General features: G+C 42.6%; 1 protein-coding gene across 1 annotated transcript in view; it reads left to right on the forward strand.

Moving 5' to 3' along the window:
* Positions 1–18,015, forward strand: part of LOC311223483 (hexokinase-1-like) — a gene marked incomplete at its 5' end in the record, with an annotated part of 122,586 nt that overhangs the window by 24,413 nt on the left and 80,158 nt on the right. Inside the window, 3 exons of the mRNA XM_084308268.1 lie at positions 4,356–4,504; positions 6,716–6,835; positions 7,690–7,785. Of these exons, the coding sequence (XP_084164394.1) occupies positions 4,356–4,504; positions 6,716–6,835; positions 7,690–7,785 (365 nt within the window). The remainder of the gene's footprint in view (positions 1–4,355; positions 4,505–6,715; positions 6,836–7,689; positions 7,786–18,015) is intronic.

Consider the following 18,015-nt stretch of genomic DNA (forward strand, 5'->3'; position numbering starts at 1 on the left):
ATCGGACATTAAGAGTTGGACTATCGGTATATCGGATATCGGGAAAAAAGCCAATATCGAACATCCCTAGTGATGACCCTTCCTTCTTTTATAGTTTCCTTGTGACTAACCAGGAAATTAAGCAATTACTCTGATAGGCTCTTGACCAGGTCCTGAAGCTACTGAGGTGATTGCTAGGTGATCCTGAAGCTACTGAGGTGATTGGACAATCATTAGCTGATAAGAAGGAAGGAGAAGGAAGCCCGAATGGACTGAATGGAGAAGTGCTAGTTAAACAGAAGAGCACACACACACACACACGCAGGCACACATACGCAGGCAGGCAGGCAGGCAGGCAGGCAGGCAGGCAGGCAGGCAGGCAGGCAGGCAGGCAGGCAGGCAGGCAGGCAGGCAGGCAGGCAGGCAGGCAGGCAGGCAGGCAGGCAGGCAGGCAGGCAGGCAGGCAGGCAAAATATACAAGCTATCTGACAAATTGCAGATGACTCTGACATCCGAGGTAATAACCTGATTAAATTACATAAACGAGGAGATGGCTAATCCCATTCAACTCAATGTCGGCCGAATGGAAAGTATAGCATAATCACAACATAATAAAGGAAAGACATGTTAGCTCACAACGTAACAAAGAAAATACCTGTTAGCTCACAACATAACAAAGAGAAGCTCCACCCATTCATCACTCTCTCCATTCACCTGCCTTTTCATAGAGCAGTCTTTGATAAAGCATGGCCCTTGTTTGTGTTCATAGCAGGGTTCTTATTTTTCTTTAGTTTAATTTCAGTTAGTTTCCAGAGTGGGTTTGCTAGTTTCAGTTTTGTAATTTAGTACGTTTGAAAATGTTTAGTTTTAGTTTAGTTTTTATTAGTTTGAGTTATTATTCTTATTTTTATTATTATTATTGTTATTATTATTATTATTATTATTATTATTATTATTATTATTATTATTATTATTATTATTATTATTATTATTATTATTATTATTATTATTATTATTATTATTATTATTATTATTATTATTATTATTATTATTATTATTATTACAAGTCAGTCCTGTGATTTCAGAAGTTCAGAAGGTATTGTGTAATACAAACACACCCCTTTATGAAGGCAGTTGACTCAGTCATCCTAGAGACATCTCAGTATCAATAAACATTATGCAACTAAAACTAAATACATTTTCTGTATATTTTTATTTGATCTTAGTTAGTATTGTAAGCACACAATATTTAGTTAGTTAAATATATTTATATTACATAACTACTACTTCTAATAGTTAGCTATTACAACCTTGGTTCATAGACCTGTGTTTCTTCCTGGTTAGCAGCTGATTAGGTTTATGAATAGCTTCCTGTTGTGTAAGCTAGTGTTTGCTAAGCAAACAATAACTTCGTAAACGATATGACTCACAGTTTGTTTAACTGAAAGGACACTTTCTTTATATACGGTACATAACCTTGGTGAAAGTTGGTGGCTATATCACTCTCCATTAGGGGTGTAAAGGTACACGTATCCGTACAGAACCATTTCAGTGTGTACCGTACCATACCGAAAGGCTGTGTAGTGTACCGAACGAATACAACGGTATGTTAACCACTAACGACCGCCCACCGGGGGCTGTTTTGTTCACAATCTAATATAATTCTTATTATTTCTCGATTATTAATTTCAATAGAATATTCGTTGACAGCCCTACAAGTACAATTCGTTACTGCACACTACATCACCCCTGAGTGGAACATGGAGAGCCAAAGTTTCCCGCACTGTACCGAAAACCCGTACCGAACCGTGACTTCAAAACCGAGGTACGTACCGAACCGTGGTTTTTGTGTACCGTTACACCCCTACTCTCCATACATTTCATATTATGTACATCACACATCAATGTACATCCAATATTAGAACTTCATTGGCAAACAAGTTGTGTGCCATCAGAAAGGAGTTACTTCTGAAAGGTGTTAGCATGATAACGTTTATTAACTCAATGGACGCCACAGTGATATGCGTGATGATGTGTTGTTAAAAGGCCGACGCTCTAAAATATAGGAATACGTGGCAGTGTTTGCAGGGCTATAACTATATTATATATTATAGCTATGGATACAATACTATGGCCCATTTGACATCGACTATCTATCGTTCAATATGTGTTAAAGAAATAATGTTTTCATCCATACATTCCCGTTTTATACCGTGGTGAATATGAGTATAGTTTTAGAGTAATCCTGTCTAATCCCAGAAAACGACGCTATGCAGCAATACGTGCAATTCACTAAACACGTTGCCGTTTCTCGCCTGTACACGCTACTATTTCGAAATCACATCTATATTATCGGTATTATGTTTCATCATGAATGCAGGAAAGGGTGGGGTTTTTTTTTTTTTTGATGCTTTGATCTTCACCAACGGCACACGTTGTGGAGTAATGTTACACACATATATTGTGATCGAAGTGAAGTCATGCTTAGATCAACGCAGGATTGATATCATATAGCCCTTACCTTCACTAGGATGTACCCCAAAAAGAATATTCCAATTATCTGATCGCAAGTCCCAGTATTGGTGTCGATCGTGTCACCAACATAATCCGCCACACATCATGCACCGGGAGCAATTCACACTTCTCAATCCGACCGTTACAACGCCCCCTTGCCCGACCAATAGAAATCTGACCGGAGACTTTTGATCGACGCACAGGCCAAGATATAATATTTCAAAGGGTGCTCGATACTGCCACCAGGGTGGATGCGGCCGGTATTGCACTTTGGCATTCTCAGGATGATTCCCCATGTTAACCCCGATGTCCGTGTGCCTGTAATGAATGGAAATATCGAATAAAAGAAATAACAATGAAAACCGACTATCATCGGGTCTGGCGCTGGTTGAGTTAAAGAGGTCAAACTGCTCTCCTGAACCTGAACCCCTATTGGAACTGTCTGTAATACCTAGACCCGAGCAGCTCTATTGGAACTGTCTGTAATACCTAGACCCGAGCAGCTCTATTGGAACTGTCTGTAATACCTAGACCCGAGCAGCTCTATTGGAACTGTCTGTAATACCTAGACCCGAGCAGCTCTATTGGAACTGTCTGTAATACCTAGACCCGAGCATCTCTATTGGAACTGTCTGTAATACCTAGACCAGAGCAGCTCTATTGGAACTGTCTGTAATACCTAGACCCGAGCAGCTCTATTGGAACTGTCTGTAATACCTAGACCAGAGCAGTCTTTCTAGTCCGGAGCTGTAGAGAGCATCTTGACTGGAAACATCACTGCCTGGTATGGAAACAGCACGGCACAGGACAAGAAGGCCCTACAGAGAGTGGTGCGCTCAGCTGAGCGTACTACGGGTATTGCACTACCACCCCTGCAGGTCCTATATAACAAGAGGTGCAAATCCAGAGCCCGCAGAATAATGAAAGACCCTCACCTGTTCAAGCTGCTGTGGTCAGGCAAACGCTTGCGAACACCAGCAACTAGGACAGAGAGACTTCGGCTTAGCTTCTTCCCCCAGGCCATCAGAGCCTTGAACACTGAACTCTCCACACACAAGCACACATGAGCACACACACAACACACACACTGTACATGCTCACACACTAGCAGCCACTTTAACATGAGCACACACACACTCATGCTCCACACGCTCACACGTATGGTCACTTTACAAAAGGAAAGGTCACTTTAAAAATAGTATAGTATAACTTGAGATTGTATAATATAGCATTGTATAGCAGTGTAGATAAAGACCCTGTGCCTCATCCGTAGCTAACAGTGTATTGCACTATCACAGGACCTAGCATGTCTTACCATGCTCTGTAAAAACTCATGTACATATACCGATATGCCCTACTTTGATTACTTGTATTATTGAACAATGTCGTTCTATTGGATTCTTATTATATTATTATTATTGTATTATGCACAATCATTGCGGGCAAGACCCCCCGCATTTCATTGTATACTTGGTTGTCACTTCCTGTTTGACTTGTATTTACTAGGGTCACTTACCCTTCATGCTTCATGCAAGCCATTCTGAAGAAGGTGTGTTCACACCGAAACGTCATGATTACAGGCTGCCAATAAATTTGGAAAAACCTGGAGTGCGTGCCTGGACATTGTTTCCCTATTTTTTATTGTATACTTGTATGCCGTGACAAATAAAACTCTTGACTTGACTTGACTCTATTGGAACTGTCTGTAATACCTACTGTAGACCCGAGCAGCTCTATTGGAACTGTCTGTAATACCTAGACCTAATTGGTCTGTCACTCTGTCTCTTGGTCTGTCACTCTGTCTGTCTCACTGTCTGTTTGTCTCTCTCTCTCTCTCTCTCTCTCTCTCTCTCTCTCCATAGAGAAAGGAGACTTTATAGCGTTGGATCTTGGAGGCAGTCACTTCCGTATCCTGCGAGTCAAAGTGAGCCATGAAAAGAAACAGACCGTCCAGATGGAGAGTCAGATCTATGAAACACCAGAGGACATTATCCACGGCAGTGGGACCAGGGTAGGAAAATACAGAAATATAGAAATATATAGACACATATTCAGATCTGTGAAACACCAGAGGACATTATCCACGGCAGTGGGACCAGGGTAGGAAATATATACAGACATTTATAAATGAGGCGGCTGGGTGGCGGAGCGGAGATTACGCTCGTCACCAATGCAAGAGACTCCGGTCTCGAATCCGGGTGTCAGCATTGCCTCCAGCTTGGGCCGGCTGTCATACTAACTCATTGGCAGAGTTAGTGGGTGGAAGTCGATGGGTGGTAATCTGGACATTGTGGCCAGCGACTCCTACAGGTCGGTTGGGGGACGCCTGCACAGCAGAGACAGGAAATGGCAAGGGTAGTGTGAGCCTCCCACACGTTACACCTCGCCAATGAGAGTCCGCGCTGGCAGGTGAAAAGATGTGACAGGCTGCCTCCTCGTGTTCCGGAGGGGACACGTGATGCAAGGCTTCTATCCTCCCTACAGCCGAGCAGTGGGAGGTATATGCAAGCAACGTTCAAGACAGGGGAGGGGAGAATTAGAAACACGAAATTGGGATGGGAGAAACATTTTAAAAATAAGGAGAACAAGTGGATAAAAAAAAAGACATTTATAAATGAAATGGTAAATGGACTGCATTTATATAGCGCTTTTATCCAAAGCGCTTTACAATTTGTTCCTCACATTTTACCCAGTCACTCACATATTCACACACCGACGTCGGAGGCAACCATGCAAGGTGCCAACCTGCTCATCGGGAGCAATTAGGGATTAAGTGTCTTGCTCAAGGACACTTCGACACGCTGCCTGGGTGGAGTGGGAATCAAACTGGGAACCTCTGGATTACCAGACGACGCACTGTCGCCCCCTACAATTGGGGGTGTAATGGTAAACCACAGTTCGGTACATACCTCGGTTTTGAAGTCACGGTTCACGGTTAATTTCGGTACAATGGGGGAAATCTTGCAGAATGTGGTTCCACTCGTGATGTAGTGTTCAGTTACTGTTAAGTAGGGCTGAATATTCTATATACAAATTAATAATCGACTTAACAAAAATACATACATTAGGCTGTCTTCCTCTCAACTTCTCGTGTGGGCCTGAATGCGCTGCATGACGGATAGGAGACACACAACGTCACTTTCATTGAGCTGAAGAACGTGCCAGTAGTAACAACAACAACAACTATGGCGTGATGGCAGATAATTCCTAACCCTCGGTCGCGAAGACAGTGATTTGAGCAATCTAAAAGTCCTGTTTGGAAATACTTCAGATTTGTATCAACTTGTGGAACCTCGGGACAAAGTTGTATGCAAGCTATGTAAACTATAGCTGGCCTACCTTCTTTTTTATGCTAATGCTATTTTCGCAGTTCTAGTGTCAAGAATGTAAGTATCCTACTTTTCCATTTCTAGCACTTTATTGTAAATCATCACTCAGGGTAGGTAGGTCTTCTTGCTCTGGCTTGTCGTTTTCAGTTCGCCATACTATGAGGCTATGCTAAATTACAGGTAATCTCTCAGTGGTGTGTGTGTGCTGAACGAATAACATCCTATATTTTGGAAAGGGGGGGGGGCTTTTAATTAAGTTCTGCATGCAAAAAAAGGTTCCGCACATGCATTCCGGCTGTACTGTACTGTACTGAAACGGTTCGGTATGAATATGTGTACCATTACACCCCTAATATAAATATATAGACACATATTCAGATATATGAAACACAAGAGGATATTATCCATCACAGTGGAACCAGGGTAGGACATATATACAGAAACATTTATAAATATATACAGTATGTATATATGTAATGGATGGTATCGTGAAGCGCAGTCAAGAAGGGCTGGGGTGAGTAGCAGTGCCAGGATGGTATCGTGAAGCACAGTCACAAAGGGCTGGGGTGAGTAGCGGTGCTATGGGTTAAACTCACTCTCACATCCTCAAAAGACGCATAGACACGGTACAAAGAAGTAAATTCACCTCTTGGTATAGCGGTCTGTGTTGTTGCACAGTTGTTGTTGTGGCAGACCCGTGTTCGAATCTCCCTCGGGGCATCGAAGTTTGAGGTGACGTTGTCACAACCGTTACATATATAGATATATACTGACTATGAAATATATACATAGATATATACAGGATATATATATATATATATATATATATATATATATATATATATATATATATATATATATATATATATATATATAGACATCTCTCTCTCCAGTTGTTTGACCATGTGGCAGAGTGTCTTGGGGACTTCATGGAGAAACATAACATCAAAGATAAGAAGCTTCCTGTCGGATTCACCTTCAGCTTCCCCTGCCAGCAGACCAAACTAGATGAGGTAAGATTCATATTCTGACCAAACTAGTCAAGGTAAGATGGTAAAGATGGTAACTCAGAGTGTTGTGTTCATTCATAGTTAAAGACAGTAGAGGTTGAATATTTTATTATCTACAGATGGTAAGTTAGAGTTGTGTTCATTCATAGTTAAAGACAGTAAATGTTGAGTAATTTCTGCTGATATATATATATTATCTAGTGTTGTACTACTACTGTATGTTGAAGTGGAGGAGTGCATCTACTGACTATGATTATAGAGTGCACACAGTGCCTACATTTAATATCAGGATAATAAGCACACTCATAACCTAGCCTAGATAAACAGACAGTGTGACAGAGAGAGATACAGACAACAATATCCCTGAAATGTCAACATGTCTTTATTGTTAGTTATATGATGGTGATTCCTTACTCTCTCTCTCTCTCTCTCTCTCTCTCTCTCTCTGTAGGGTTATCTGCTAACGTGGACAAAGCGTTTTAAATCTCTCTCTCTCTCTCTCCCTGTCTCTCTCTCTGTCGCTCTCTGTCTCTCTCTCTCTGTCGTTCTCTGTCTCTCTCACTCTGTCGCTCTCTGTCTCTGTAGGGTTATCTGCTAATGTGGACAACACGTTTTAAAGCTCTCTCTCTCTCTCTCTCTCTCTCTCTCTCTCTCTCTCTCTCTCTATCCCTGTCTCTCTCTCTCGCTCTGTGTCTCTGTAGGGTTATCTGCTAATGTGGACAAAGCGTTTTAAATCTCTCTCTCTCCCTGTCTCTCTCTTTCTCTCTCTCTCTGTAGGGTTATCTGCTAATGTGGACAAAGCGTTTTAAATCTCTCTCTCTCCCTGTCTCTCTCTCCCTTTCTCTCTCTCTCTGTAGGGTTATCTGCTAAAGTGGACAAAGCGTTTTAAAGCTAGTGGAGTAGAGGGGATGGACGTCGTCCAACTGCTCAACAAAGCCATCAAGAAGAGAGGGGTGAGTGTGTGTATTACTATTTGTTGCGGTTTGGCATGGTGGTGGTGATGGTGGAAGTAGAACCCAATACAGCAGGATGAGAGCAAGTAGTGAGACGAGGCAGGAGTCGACGGTCACAATTAAAGAACTTTACTTGGCAGCAGACAAAGTACATTAAGGCATGAACATAAAAGGCGCAGCCATGCTGGCACAGAGGAAAAGCATAAACTCACTAGAAAAACAAAACCTGACCAGAAAACAAACTGAGAACTCAAAAACCAAAGAGCATCAAAACGGGAATACTAACAAACACTTACTTAGACAGAAACAGGTCTCTATTCCGTGAACGGCAGGAATCAGAACAAGAACGCAGGTTAAACAGGACACGAGCAAAACAGGACTCAGGAATACGCAACAAGGACAATGACGCCGCACTGGTAACAAGGGAGAGGCGGTTCTATATACAGGTACTAATTACAACGAGCAACAGCTGGGAAGACATGGACAAACTAGAACACGACAAGACTGGAATGCATATACAGTAGATAACAGACTAAATCATAATACAAACACAGACAGGGAAGGAATACTAGACTATAGGCAGGGGAACATTACAGACAGTAGAATTACAGGCAATGACACTAAGGCAGGAAAACAAGGTAGGTATGATAGAGGACAGATAGATCCAGAGATAATAGGGAGGTGTAGTGGTTACGTCATTGCCGTTTTTCGTGTTCCACCCTCTGTCCAACGCAATGTATTTCCCCATTGCCCATTTCTAAATCGCCTCGTTTAAAACAAATAAAGCATTAACATTGGCATGGTGTACCTTTCTGTGCTTATTCATCCACAATCTATTCAACATGAAAATATTCGCAATTAATCAAAAAAAAATATTGCAAAATTTTATTTCAACCAACAATTTTTAAACAATAATGTTAGTGATAGAAGGTAACTCATTTTGTGCAAACATTTTAAGCTTTTCAATTCCCATGCGGCAGAATTGTTACAATAGCCGATAATCCATTTTCCCAATGATAACTCCCTATACGGGTGGAACAACCAGTGACATCAGACTACACCTCCCTATATGTGTAGCAGCGGCAGTTGCCCGCTAGATGGCAGAAGAGGATTGTTTTTGAGTCCATGGCTGGAAGAAGGCATCAGAGGAACAATGTTCATGAGGGCAGAGAGAGAGAGTCTATGAGTGGCGCATGCAGAGTACTGTCTATGAATGGGGCACTTCGGCTGCCGGCTGGAGAGGGATAGTTCATAAAGTTCATGAGTCCAGGCCCGGCCATAACAACTATTACTATTATTAATAATAATAATAATAATAATAATAATAATAATAATAATAATAATAATAATAATAATAATAATAATAATAATAATAATAATAATAATAATAATAATAATAATAATAATAATAATAATAATAATAATAATAATAATAATAATAATAATAATAATAATAATAATAATAATAATAATAATAATAATAATAATAATAATAATAATAATAATAATAATAATAATAATAATAATAATAATAATAATAATAATAATAATAATAATAATAATAATAATAATAATAATAATAATAATAATAATAATAATAATAATAATAATAATAATAATAATAATAATAATAATAATAATAATAATAATAATAAAAATAATAATAATAATAATAATCAATTGGATTTAGAGAGAGAAGCGCCTTTCTCGGACTCAAGGACACTTTACAAAGAAAGAGAAGCTATATAAAAGAAAGGGTAAACATATGAATATATATATAGTAACAACAGGAAAATAAACAAATAAAGATGAAAAAGGAAGCAAGGTGCAGTCCATTTGGGTGAAACAGTAGCAGAAAATAACCAAAAACAAAAACAACAGGATCAGTATTTTTTTATCAATTTCTTTTTTCTTTCTTTCTTTTACACGAAACACAAAACAAAACATGACAACACACAACACAATAATAATAACAATAGACATGACTCAACAGGACAACAACAACACCAACAACAACAACAACAACAACAACAACAACAACAACAACAACAACAACAACAACAACAATGACAATAGAATAACAACAATAATAAATACACACGCAAAAATCTAAATAATTGTTTTTTGTATTATATTACTACAGACACCACAAAAGACATTTCCTCCCCCACTCCCACCCCCCCTCCCCCCACCCCAGGACCCCTGGACCCCCCAGGACCAACACCCCAACCCGCTGCTAGATAGTGGCCTTAACTCAATCAGTGCCAGCTATTGGCCTCATCCTGTTCTAGCTAAGATAAGATAAGATAAGATAAGATATTCCTTTATTGATCCCCTTGGGGAAATTCAGGCATCATAGCAGCATGGGGGGGAGGGGGGGAGGGGTACAGGTAGTAAAACAACACAGTATACAGGTAGTAAAAGACAACACAGGCAGTGTAAACAATTTGATCAATATGGTCAATATAATTTACTATCTGACTAGCTGAGGTCAGATAATATTCACATTATTCACAGTGTCACATAAGGTGCAGTATGCATGAGGTAGTGTTATAATTTACTATCTACTGAGTATACATTAATCAACATTAATCAAAGTACCAGGGTAGTCTACGTTGTCCCCCTTGGGTTCCTATAAGTCCCAGGTCAATGTCTGGTAGCAGTCGCTGTCGCTGCCCCCTGTTGTGGGGCCTGGAGGCTGCTAGTCGCTGCCCACTGTTGTGGAGCCTGATGGCCGCTGGTATGAAGGACTGTCCGAGGCGGTTAGTTGAGTGTCGGGGGGGAATGAGTCTGTGGCTGAACGAGCTTCTCATCTTGACCAGCTCGTCGTAGAGGGGGTGGTAGGGGTTCTCCATGATGGCATCCAGCTTCCTTATCATCCCCCTCTCTACCATCACCTCAAGTCTAGGTAGCTCGACTCCCACCACGGAGCTAGCCTTCCTCACCAGCTTGTTGAGCTTGTTGGTGTCCCTTGAGTTGATGTAGCCTCCCCAGCATGCCACAGCATAGAAGAGGATGCTGGCCACAACAGACTGGTAAAAAGACTGCAGCAGTTTGTTGCACACATTGAAGGACCTGAGTCTCCTCAGGAAGAACAGCCTGCTCTGTCCCTTCCTGTAGAGGGAAGCTAGGCCACACTTTAAAAGATAGGAGTGTGTCACCTTGTTTGTAGAGCTAAATTTATATTTTATATTATAGCTATGGGTCCAATGTCATTGCCAATTGACAGTATGAACCTTCCCTTCAATATGTCATAAGGAAATATTTTTTTCATCAATACGTTCCCGTTTTATACCGTGATGAATATGAGTGTTATATCGGAATGGTCTGGGATAATTCCTGCAAGGCTAGTTATAAGGCGCTAAGCTAATAACGTTAAATTGATTGGCGTTTCGGCCCTACACAAGCTAGAGTTAAACATCCAAATGCATTTGATCGGTATCATGTTCCATCATGAATGCATGAAAGGGTCGGGGGGGGCGGGGGAAGTCGTTTCTGATTATTGATTACCATTAACGCATTAGTATTGAATGCTAAAAATGCTAATCAGCTGGATTGGTATGAAAACATTGCATAATCAAGCCAGAATTTACGTCAGATAGTCCTTACCTGTGGCCGGTAGTATTCCAAAAATAATATTCCAATTGTTTGATCGCCATCTGGTATATCCAATGTCGATTAGGGCCACGGCATAATCAATCACAGCATATGCATCGGATGTCCCGTAGACGTTTGGATGCGACCGATTTAACCTATAGCCTTGCCGTGTAGTAAAAATCTGCGCCCGGAGACCTTACAGTGTAACACAAGGGTCTGGAACAAGGTTTACTGCAGCTCGATACCGCCACCTGGGAGAATCTGGCCGGTACTGCACCCTCGGCGTCGCAGTAGTAGGGCTTGAATGAGATGGCGCCGCAACGAACGGCTGCCTGTCTGTGCGCTCCGTCGAGACTGTGCTTACTTTTGTTAATATTTATAGTTTTTAGAGTTTTGTTTGTACCAACTGTTGGTGCATTTAATGTGTATGACCGTCAGTCACTCATAGACATTGGATTACGGGAAATTTACCAACTGGATTACTCACTGGACCAGCTTTCCGAACCGCAACAATGGCCTGAAGAAATTCTCCGGAGATTAGGACCAGATCCTTTGTTCCTTGATCCCAGGAACAGAGGACCCAGACGGCGAGGAAAGAGAGCTGGAGTCCGTAACAGGCTGAGAACCAGGCGGCACAGGACACCACTACCCAGTATATTGCTAGCCAATGTACAATCAATTGACAATAAACTGGATGACATCCGAGCAAGGATTCAATACCAAAGAGACGTTAGGGACTGCAACGTTCTCTGCTTCACTGAAACGTGGCTCACGCCGGAGGTTCCAGACCACGCAATTCAACCAGCCGATCACTTCTTTATCCATCGCAAGGATCGGACATCAGAGTCCGGTAAACAACGTGGAGGAGGTATTGCCTTCATGTTTAACAAAAATTGGAGCGATCCAACTAACGTGAAGGAATTATCCAACCACTGCTCCCCAGACCTGGAATATATAACCATCAAGTGTCGTCCTTTCTTCCTCCCGAGGGAGTTAACGGCGATCATCCTGATCGGAGTGTATATTCCACCGCAAGCCAGCAACAACGCCGCGCTCTCCAGACTCCACGACGAGGTAAATAGAATACAAGCGACGAACGTTAACGCCGCCATTTTGGTGCTGGGCGATTTCAACAGCGCCAATCTGAGAAAGGTATTACCTGACTTCTATCAGCATGTGACTTGCAACACCAGAGGCGGTAACATCCTAGATCACTGTTACACGCAATTTAAAGGTGGCTACAAGGCTCATTCTGATAGTGGCTTTGGTCAATCAGATCACGCGTCAATCTTTCTTTCACCAAAGTACAAACAGAGAATTAAAAGTACTCCTGTAGTCTCGCGAGAGGTGCAGAAATGGGATTTGACGTCAGAGGAGACGCTCCGGTCTGTGTTTCACTGCACAGACTGGAATGTGTTCCACGACACAGATAACATTAATGTCTACACGGAGACAGTGCTGGACTATGTTTGTACTAGGGTGGAAGAAACAATCCCCACTACCAAAATGAGAGTTTACCCAAATCAAAAACCCTGGGTAGACAAATCCGTCCGTGAAGCTCTGAGAGAGCGCACCAAAGCATACAACGACGGCCTAGTGGCAGGCAACATGAATGACCACAAGGTGGCGCGATACAACGTAAGGAGGACAGTGTCAGAGGCCAAACGGCGCTACAGGGATAAAATTGAACTCCAGTTTGAACAAGCTGACTCTAGAGCTATGTGGCAGGGGCTCAAAACGATGACAGACTACAAAGGCGCCTCCCTCAAACTGAACAGTGACATCTCCTTAGCAAATGACCTCAATACCTTCTATGCAAGGTTTGATGCTGGTAAAAACAACACCAGCTCACAAGCCACGGCAATGGGGGGGGGGGGGGGGTCGGCTGCTGATGGAGGCGCAGTGTTCAGGGTAACAGAGCATGAGGTGAGGCGGACCTTTAAAAAAGTGAATATCAGGAAGGCAGCAGGTCCGGACGGCATCCCCGGCCGCGTCCTAAAAGTCTGTGCCGACCAACTGGCCCCAGTATTCACTGACATATTTAACCTGTCCTTAGAACAGGCTGTCATCCCCACCTGCCTGAAGAAGTCCACTATTATCCCTGTACCCAAAAAATCCAAGCCTGCTTGCCTCAACGACTACCGCCCTGTAGCTCTCACCTCCATAGCCATGAAGTGCTTTGAGAAGCTAGTAAAGGGCTACATCTGCTCCTCCCTCCCCATCAACATGGACCCCCTGCAATTTGCATACCGCCCCAACAGGTCCACGGAGGACGCCATAGCCCATGTGCTGCACACAGCAGCATCACACCTGGACAAGAGGCAGGGGAACTATGTGAGAATGCTATTCATCGACTACAGCTCGGCATTCAATACCATAGTCCCATCCATACTCATAGCCAAGCTCAGGGACCTGGGCTTGGGCTATGACCTCTGCCAGTGGGTCTTGGACTTCCTGACTGGCAGACCCCAGGTGGTGAGAGCAGGCAACTGCACCTCCTCATCCATCACCCTCAACATAGGGGCCCCCCAGGGCTGTGTTCTGAGTCCCCTCCTCTACTCCCTGTACACACACGACTGCGTGGCTCAGCGGAGTAGCAATACAATCATCAAATTTGCTGACGACACAGTGGTGGTGGGCCTGATCTCTGCCAACGACGAGAGGGCCTACCTGGAAGAGGTCAAGGTCCTGGCGGGATGGTGCCAGGAAAACAGCCTCTCCCTGAACGTCAGCAAAACAAAGGAGATGATTGTGGACTTCAGGAGGTCGGGGGTCAAGGACTACAGCCCCCTCAGCATCGACGGGGCACCGGTTGAGAGAGTCAACAGCTTTAAGTACCTCGGAGCCTACATATCCGAGGACTTGACATGGACCACACACATTGACAGTGTTGTGAAGAAGGCACGACAACGCCTCTACTTCCTCAGGCGCCTAAGGAAGTTCCAAGTCAGTCAGAAGATCCTTAAGAACTTCTACTCATGTACAATAGAGAGCATCTTGACCGGCAACATCACCTCCTGGTTTGGGAATAGCACTGCACAAGACCGAAGCAGACTACAAAGAGTGACACGTTCAGCCGAACGCACAATTGGAGGGGGGCTCCCCACCCTCCAGAACATTTACAACAAGCGTTGCAAGGGCAAGGCTAAGAGAATCATTAAAGACTCCAGTCACCCGAACAACTGCCTCTTTGAACTGCTGCGGTCAGGCAAGCGATACCGGAGTCTCAAGGCGAGCACAGAAAGACTCAGAAGAAGCTTCTATCCCCAGGCCATCAGGCTGCTAAACGAACAATGAATGAACACTACACAACAACAACCACCAAACGCACATAGCACACACATCCACACGCACACACTCACTTTAAACAAACACACTGTAGCACCCACTCCACACACTTTATAGCACACACCCACTTTAAACAAACACACTGTAGCACCCACTCCCCACACTTTATATTTATGGATGAAGGATTGCACTACAACTCGTACACCTTACTGTAAATTGTACCTAAAATTGTACCTCATCCCATTTCTGCTTTGCACTAGATAGTACTGTACATTAGTACACTGCATAATATTGTATATTATATGGTAACTCAGAACATTGTACATATGTCTATACCGAACACTGTGACCTCATTTTTCTTCTTCTAAATTACATGCTATATTATGTTATTATGTTATTTGATACTATCTTGTCTAGCACTGGAGCGTAACAGTAAGAAACATTTTGTATGAAAGTATTCTGTACTTCTGTATGACAACTATTAAAGAACTTGAACTTGAACTTGAACTTCTAACGGCAACATACGGGTCCCATACCTGTCAACAGTCCCGTTTTTTCCGGGATTGTACTGTATTTCAACCTTCTTCACGGCCTGTTCACGGTTCACGGAATTGGCACGTTTTTTAAACTTATTAATTTTTACAAAATGGCTGCAATTCCCCTCTGTGACAACAGGTGGCAGCAGTGTAGATTAGAACGTTATCACAGGAAGTCAGACCGGAAGACGGTTGCAACCCGAAGAAGAATAAGAACAGCGACCGGATAAAGGAGGGGTTTAGCGCAAATTTATTACATTCTACGATGGACTTGAGAGAGGATTGTGCGGCTCCACCAGCTAAGAAAGCCAAGAGGAGCGGCTGCAAAAGTGCAATAAACAAAACGGATACGTTCACTGTGTGTTCTGCCTCTCATTTGTTGATAAAACAAAACTAACATCAACACAAGTGACCACCAAGAGCGGATAGTTTAGTCTCAAAAAAAGATTGCCGATGTTGTTAGCTACATGCTGACATGAATGGAATATGCCAGTATAACAGTATAGCATTGTGGCTAGCAGCTAACGTTAGCTCACGTTAGTTAGCCAGCCAGCACAAACTGATGATATCAGGAGCTATCAGTAGCTAGATAACATTAGAGAACACCTCGTGTATTAAACAAAGGTGAATAGATGACTGGGCCATTTTGTTTAATGCTTGTTAAGATTGAAAGAGGAGCTCTGAACTAACAGGGTCTGATAGCTAACCTTAGCTCACGTTAGCCAGCTGCTCATGCAATCTTTAATGCTAGCAGAATGAATGGATGTAAACTTTATTTAACATATTGCAGAACGGGTACAATACAATACGGCTCAATACAAACAATTGTTAAGGGAATGCAGACTGTTGTAGCTTGGACTGGGGTCCTTATAACAATAACTTGACAACACATGGTAGCTGCAGCTATTTGGGACAGCTCTGTTGTCACCGGACGTTGGTGAGGGCATGCAGATGTCGGTATCTACTGCGCATGGGCGTGGAGCAAATTTCACTTTCAACCAGGTATCTGATTAATTTAATGTAGCAACTAGTTCACCCAAGAAAACTAAATGTCTGGCTTCAGAACGTCCCACTCCACTGACACATGCCTCCTCTATTTGAACGACCACATCAAACAAGAGGTGGACGCCGGCAAATACTGCGGCATGGTCATGCTGGACCTACAAAAGGCCTTCGACACTGTCAATCACTCCATTCTGATTGACAAGCTAAAAGCAATTGGTTTTGATAGCTTATCAGTGAGCTGGATGCAATCCTACCTGGAGGGGAGAGAACAGATGGTAGAGGTAAACAGTACTCTATCCCCCCCCCTCACAGTGAGCTGTGGTGTTCCACAAGGAAGCATACTAGGACCGCTACTCTTCCTAATTTATGCAAATGACATGTCGTCAGCCTGTGACTGCAACTTGTTCCTGTTTGTGGACGACTCAGCCCTGCTGGTCTCTGACAAGAACAAGTTGCAGGTTGAAAAAACCCTCAGCTCGGAACTAAGCAAAATCTGCATATGGCTCGCTGATAACAAACTATCATTACACATGGGCAAAACAGAGTCCATTCTCTTCAGTTCAAATAACAAACTCAGCAAGACCGACGGCTTCTCAGTTGCAGTGGGTGACAATATTGTCACAAGGAAAGACGGAATTACCTACCTGGGTTCCATCCTAGAGGCAAATCTTTCCTGTGACAAAATGGCATCCAATGTAATAAAAAAAAGTCAACCAACGAACTAGATTCTTGTACCGGATCTCCTCTCTGGTAAACAAGAATACCCTGAAGACTCTGGCAGGAGCACTCATTCAAGGGTACTACGACTATGCGTGCACCTCATGGTACCAAAGCACCTCAAAGGCGCTTAAAACAAAATTACAAACATCACAAAACAAACTGGTCAGACTACTACTTGACCTTACCCCCAGAACCCACCTCACCCCTGCCCACTTTGACAACCTAGGATGGCTTAGAGTAGACGACAGAGTACAGCAGTGAATACCACAACCACTACACCAGAGGAAGCTCAACAAATCATGTTAAACCCAGATTCGGCTCAAACAAGGGACTAAATACGTTTCGCAATTATGCCACATCAATGTGGAATGCCCTACCTAAAGCTGTAAAGGAATGTGAATCCCTACCCACATTCAAAACCGCTCTTAAAGAGCACCTACGGGAGGCTGCAATTCGAAACTGGCCACCGTAAATGCCCAAAACCCCCACCACCTCCTAATAGACAGTCTCCTCCCCACCGCATGTATATATTCCCTCCCCGCCGTATGTATATCTCTCTCCCACCCACCCACCCCCTCCTAATGTACAGTCCCCTCCCCATCATATGTATATACTCTGTCAGGATCTAGGGGTAACAGTACTGTATATTTGAATACTGTTTATGTCACAAATGTATCAGTACTAAATACCTATATGTCCCTATGCCATAAATGTCATGTATGTTGTGTATGTCATAAATGTCTATATGAATTGAAAATGGGGGACCCTGATGGAAACAAGACAAACGTCTTTCTCAGGTCTGCATCCCCTTAACAATTGTGTGTATTGAGCCGTACTGTATTGTACCCATTCTGCAATCTGTTAAATAAAGTTTTCATTCATTCATTCATCAATGGTTTCCAAATACTGTCAAATTAGAGTAAAATCAAATACATTAACAGATTACAACCTTTATTTAATGGTTAATATTTTGATAAAAGGTAATTTACTGTATTTTTATAGCATTTACACTTAAAGTAGGAAAACAAAAGTAATCTGTAAAGTAATACAGTGAATTTCCTTAATACAGGTTTTGACCAGCAGA

Source organism: Notolepis coatsorum (assembly GCF_963971535.1).
Source record: "Notolepis coatsorum genome assembly, chromosome: 2".
Lineage (NCBI taxonomy): Eukaryota > Metazoa > Chordata > Actinopteri > Aulopiformes > Paralepididae > Notolepis > Notolepis coatsorum.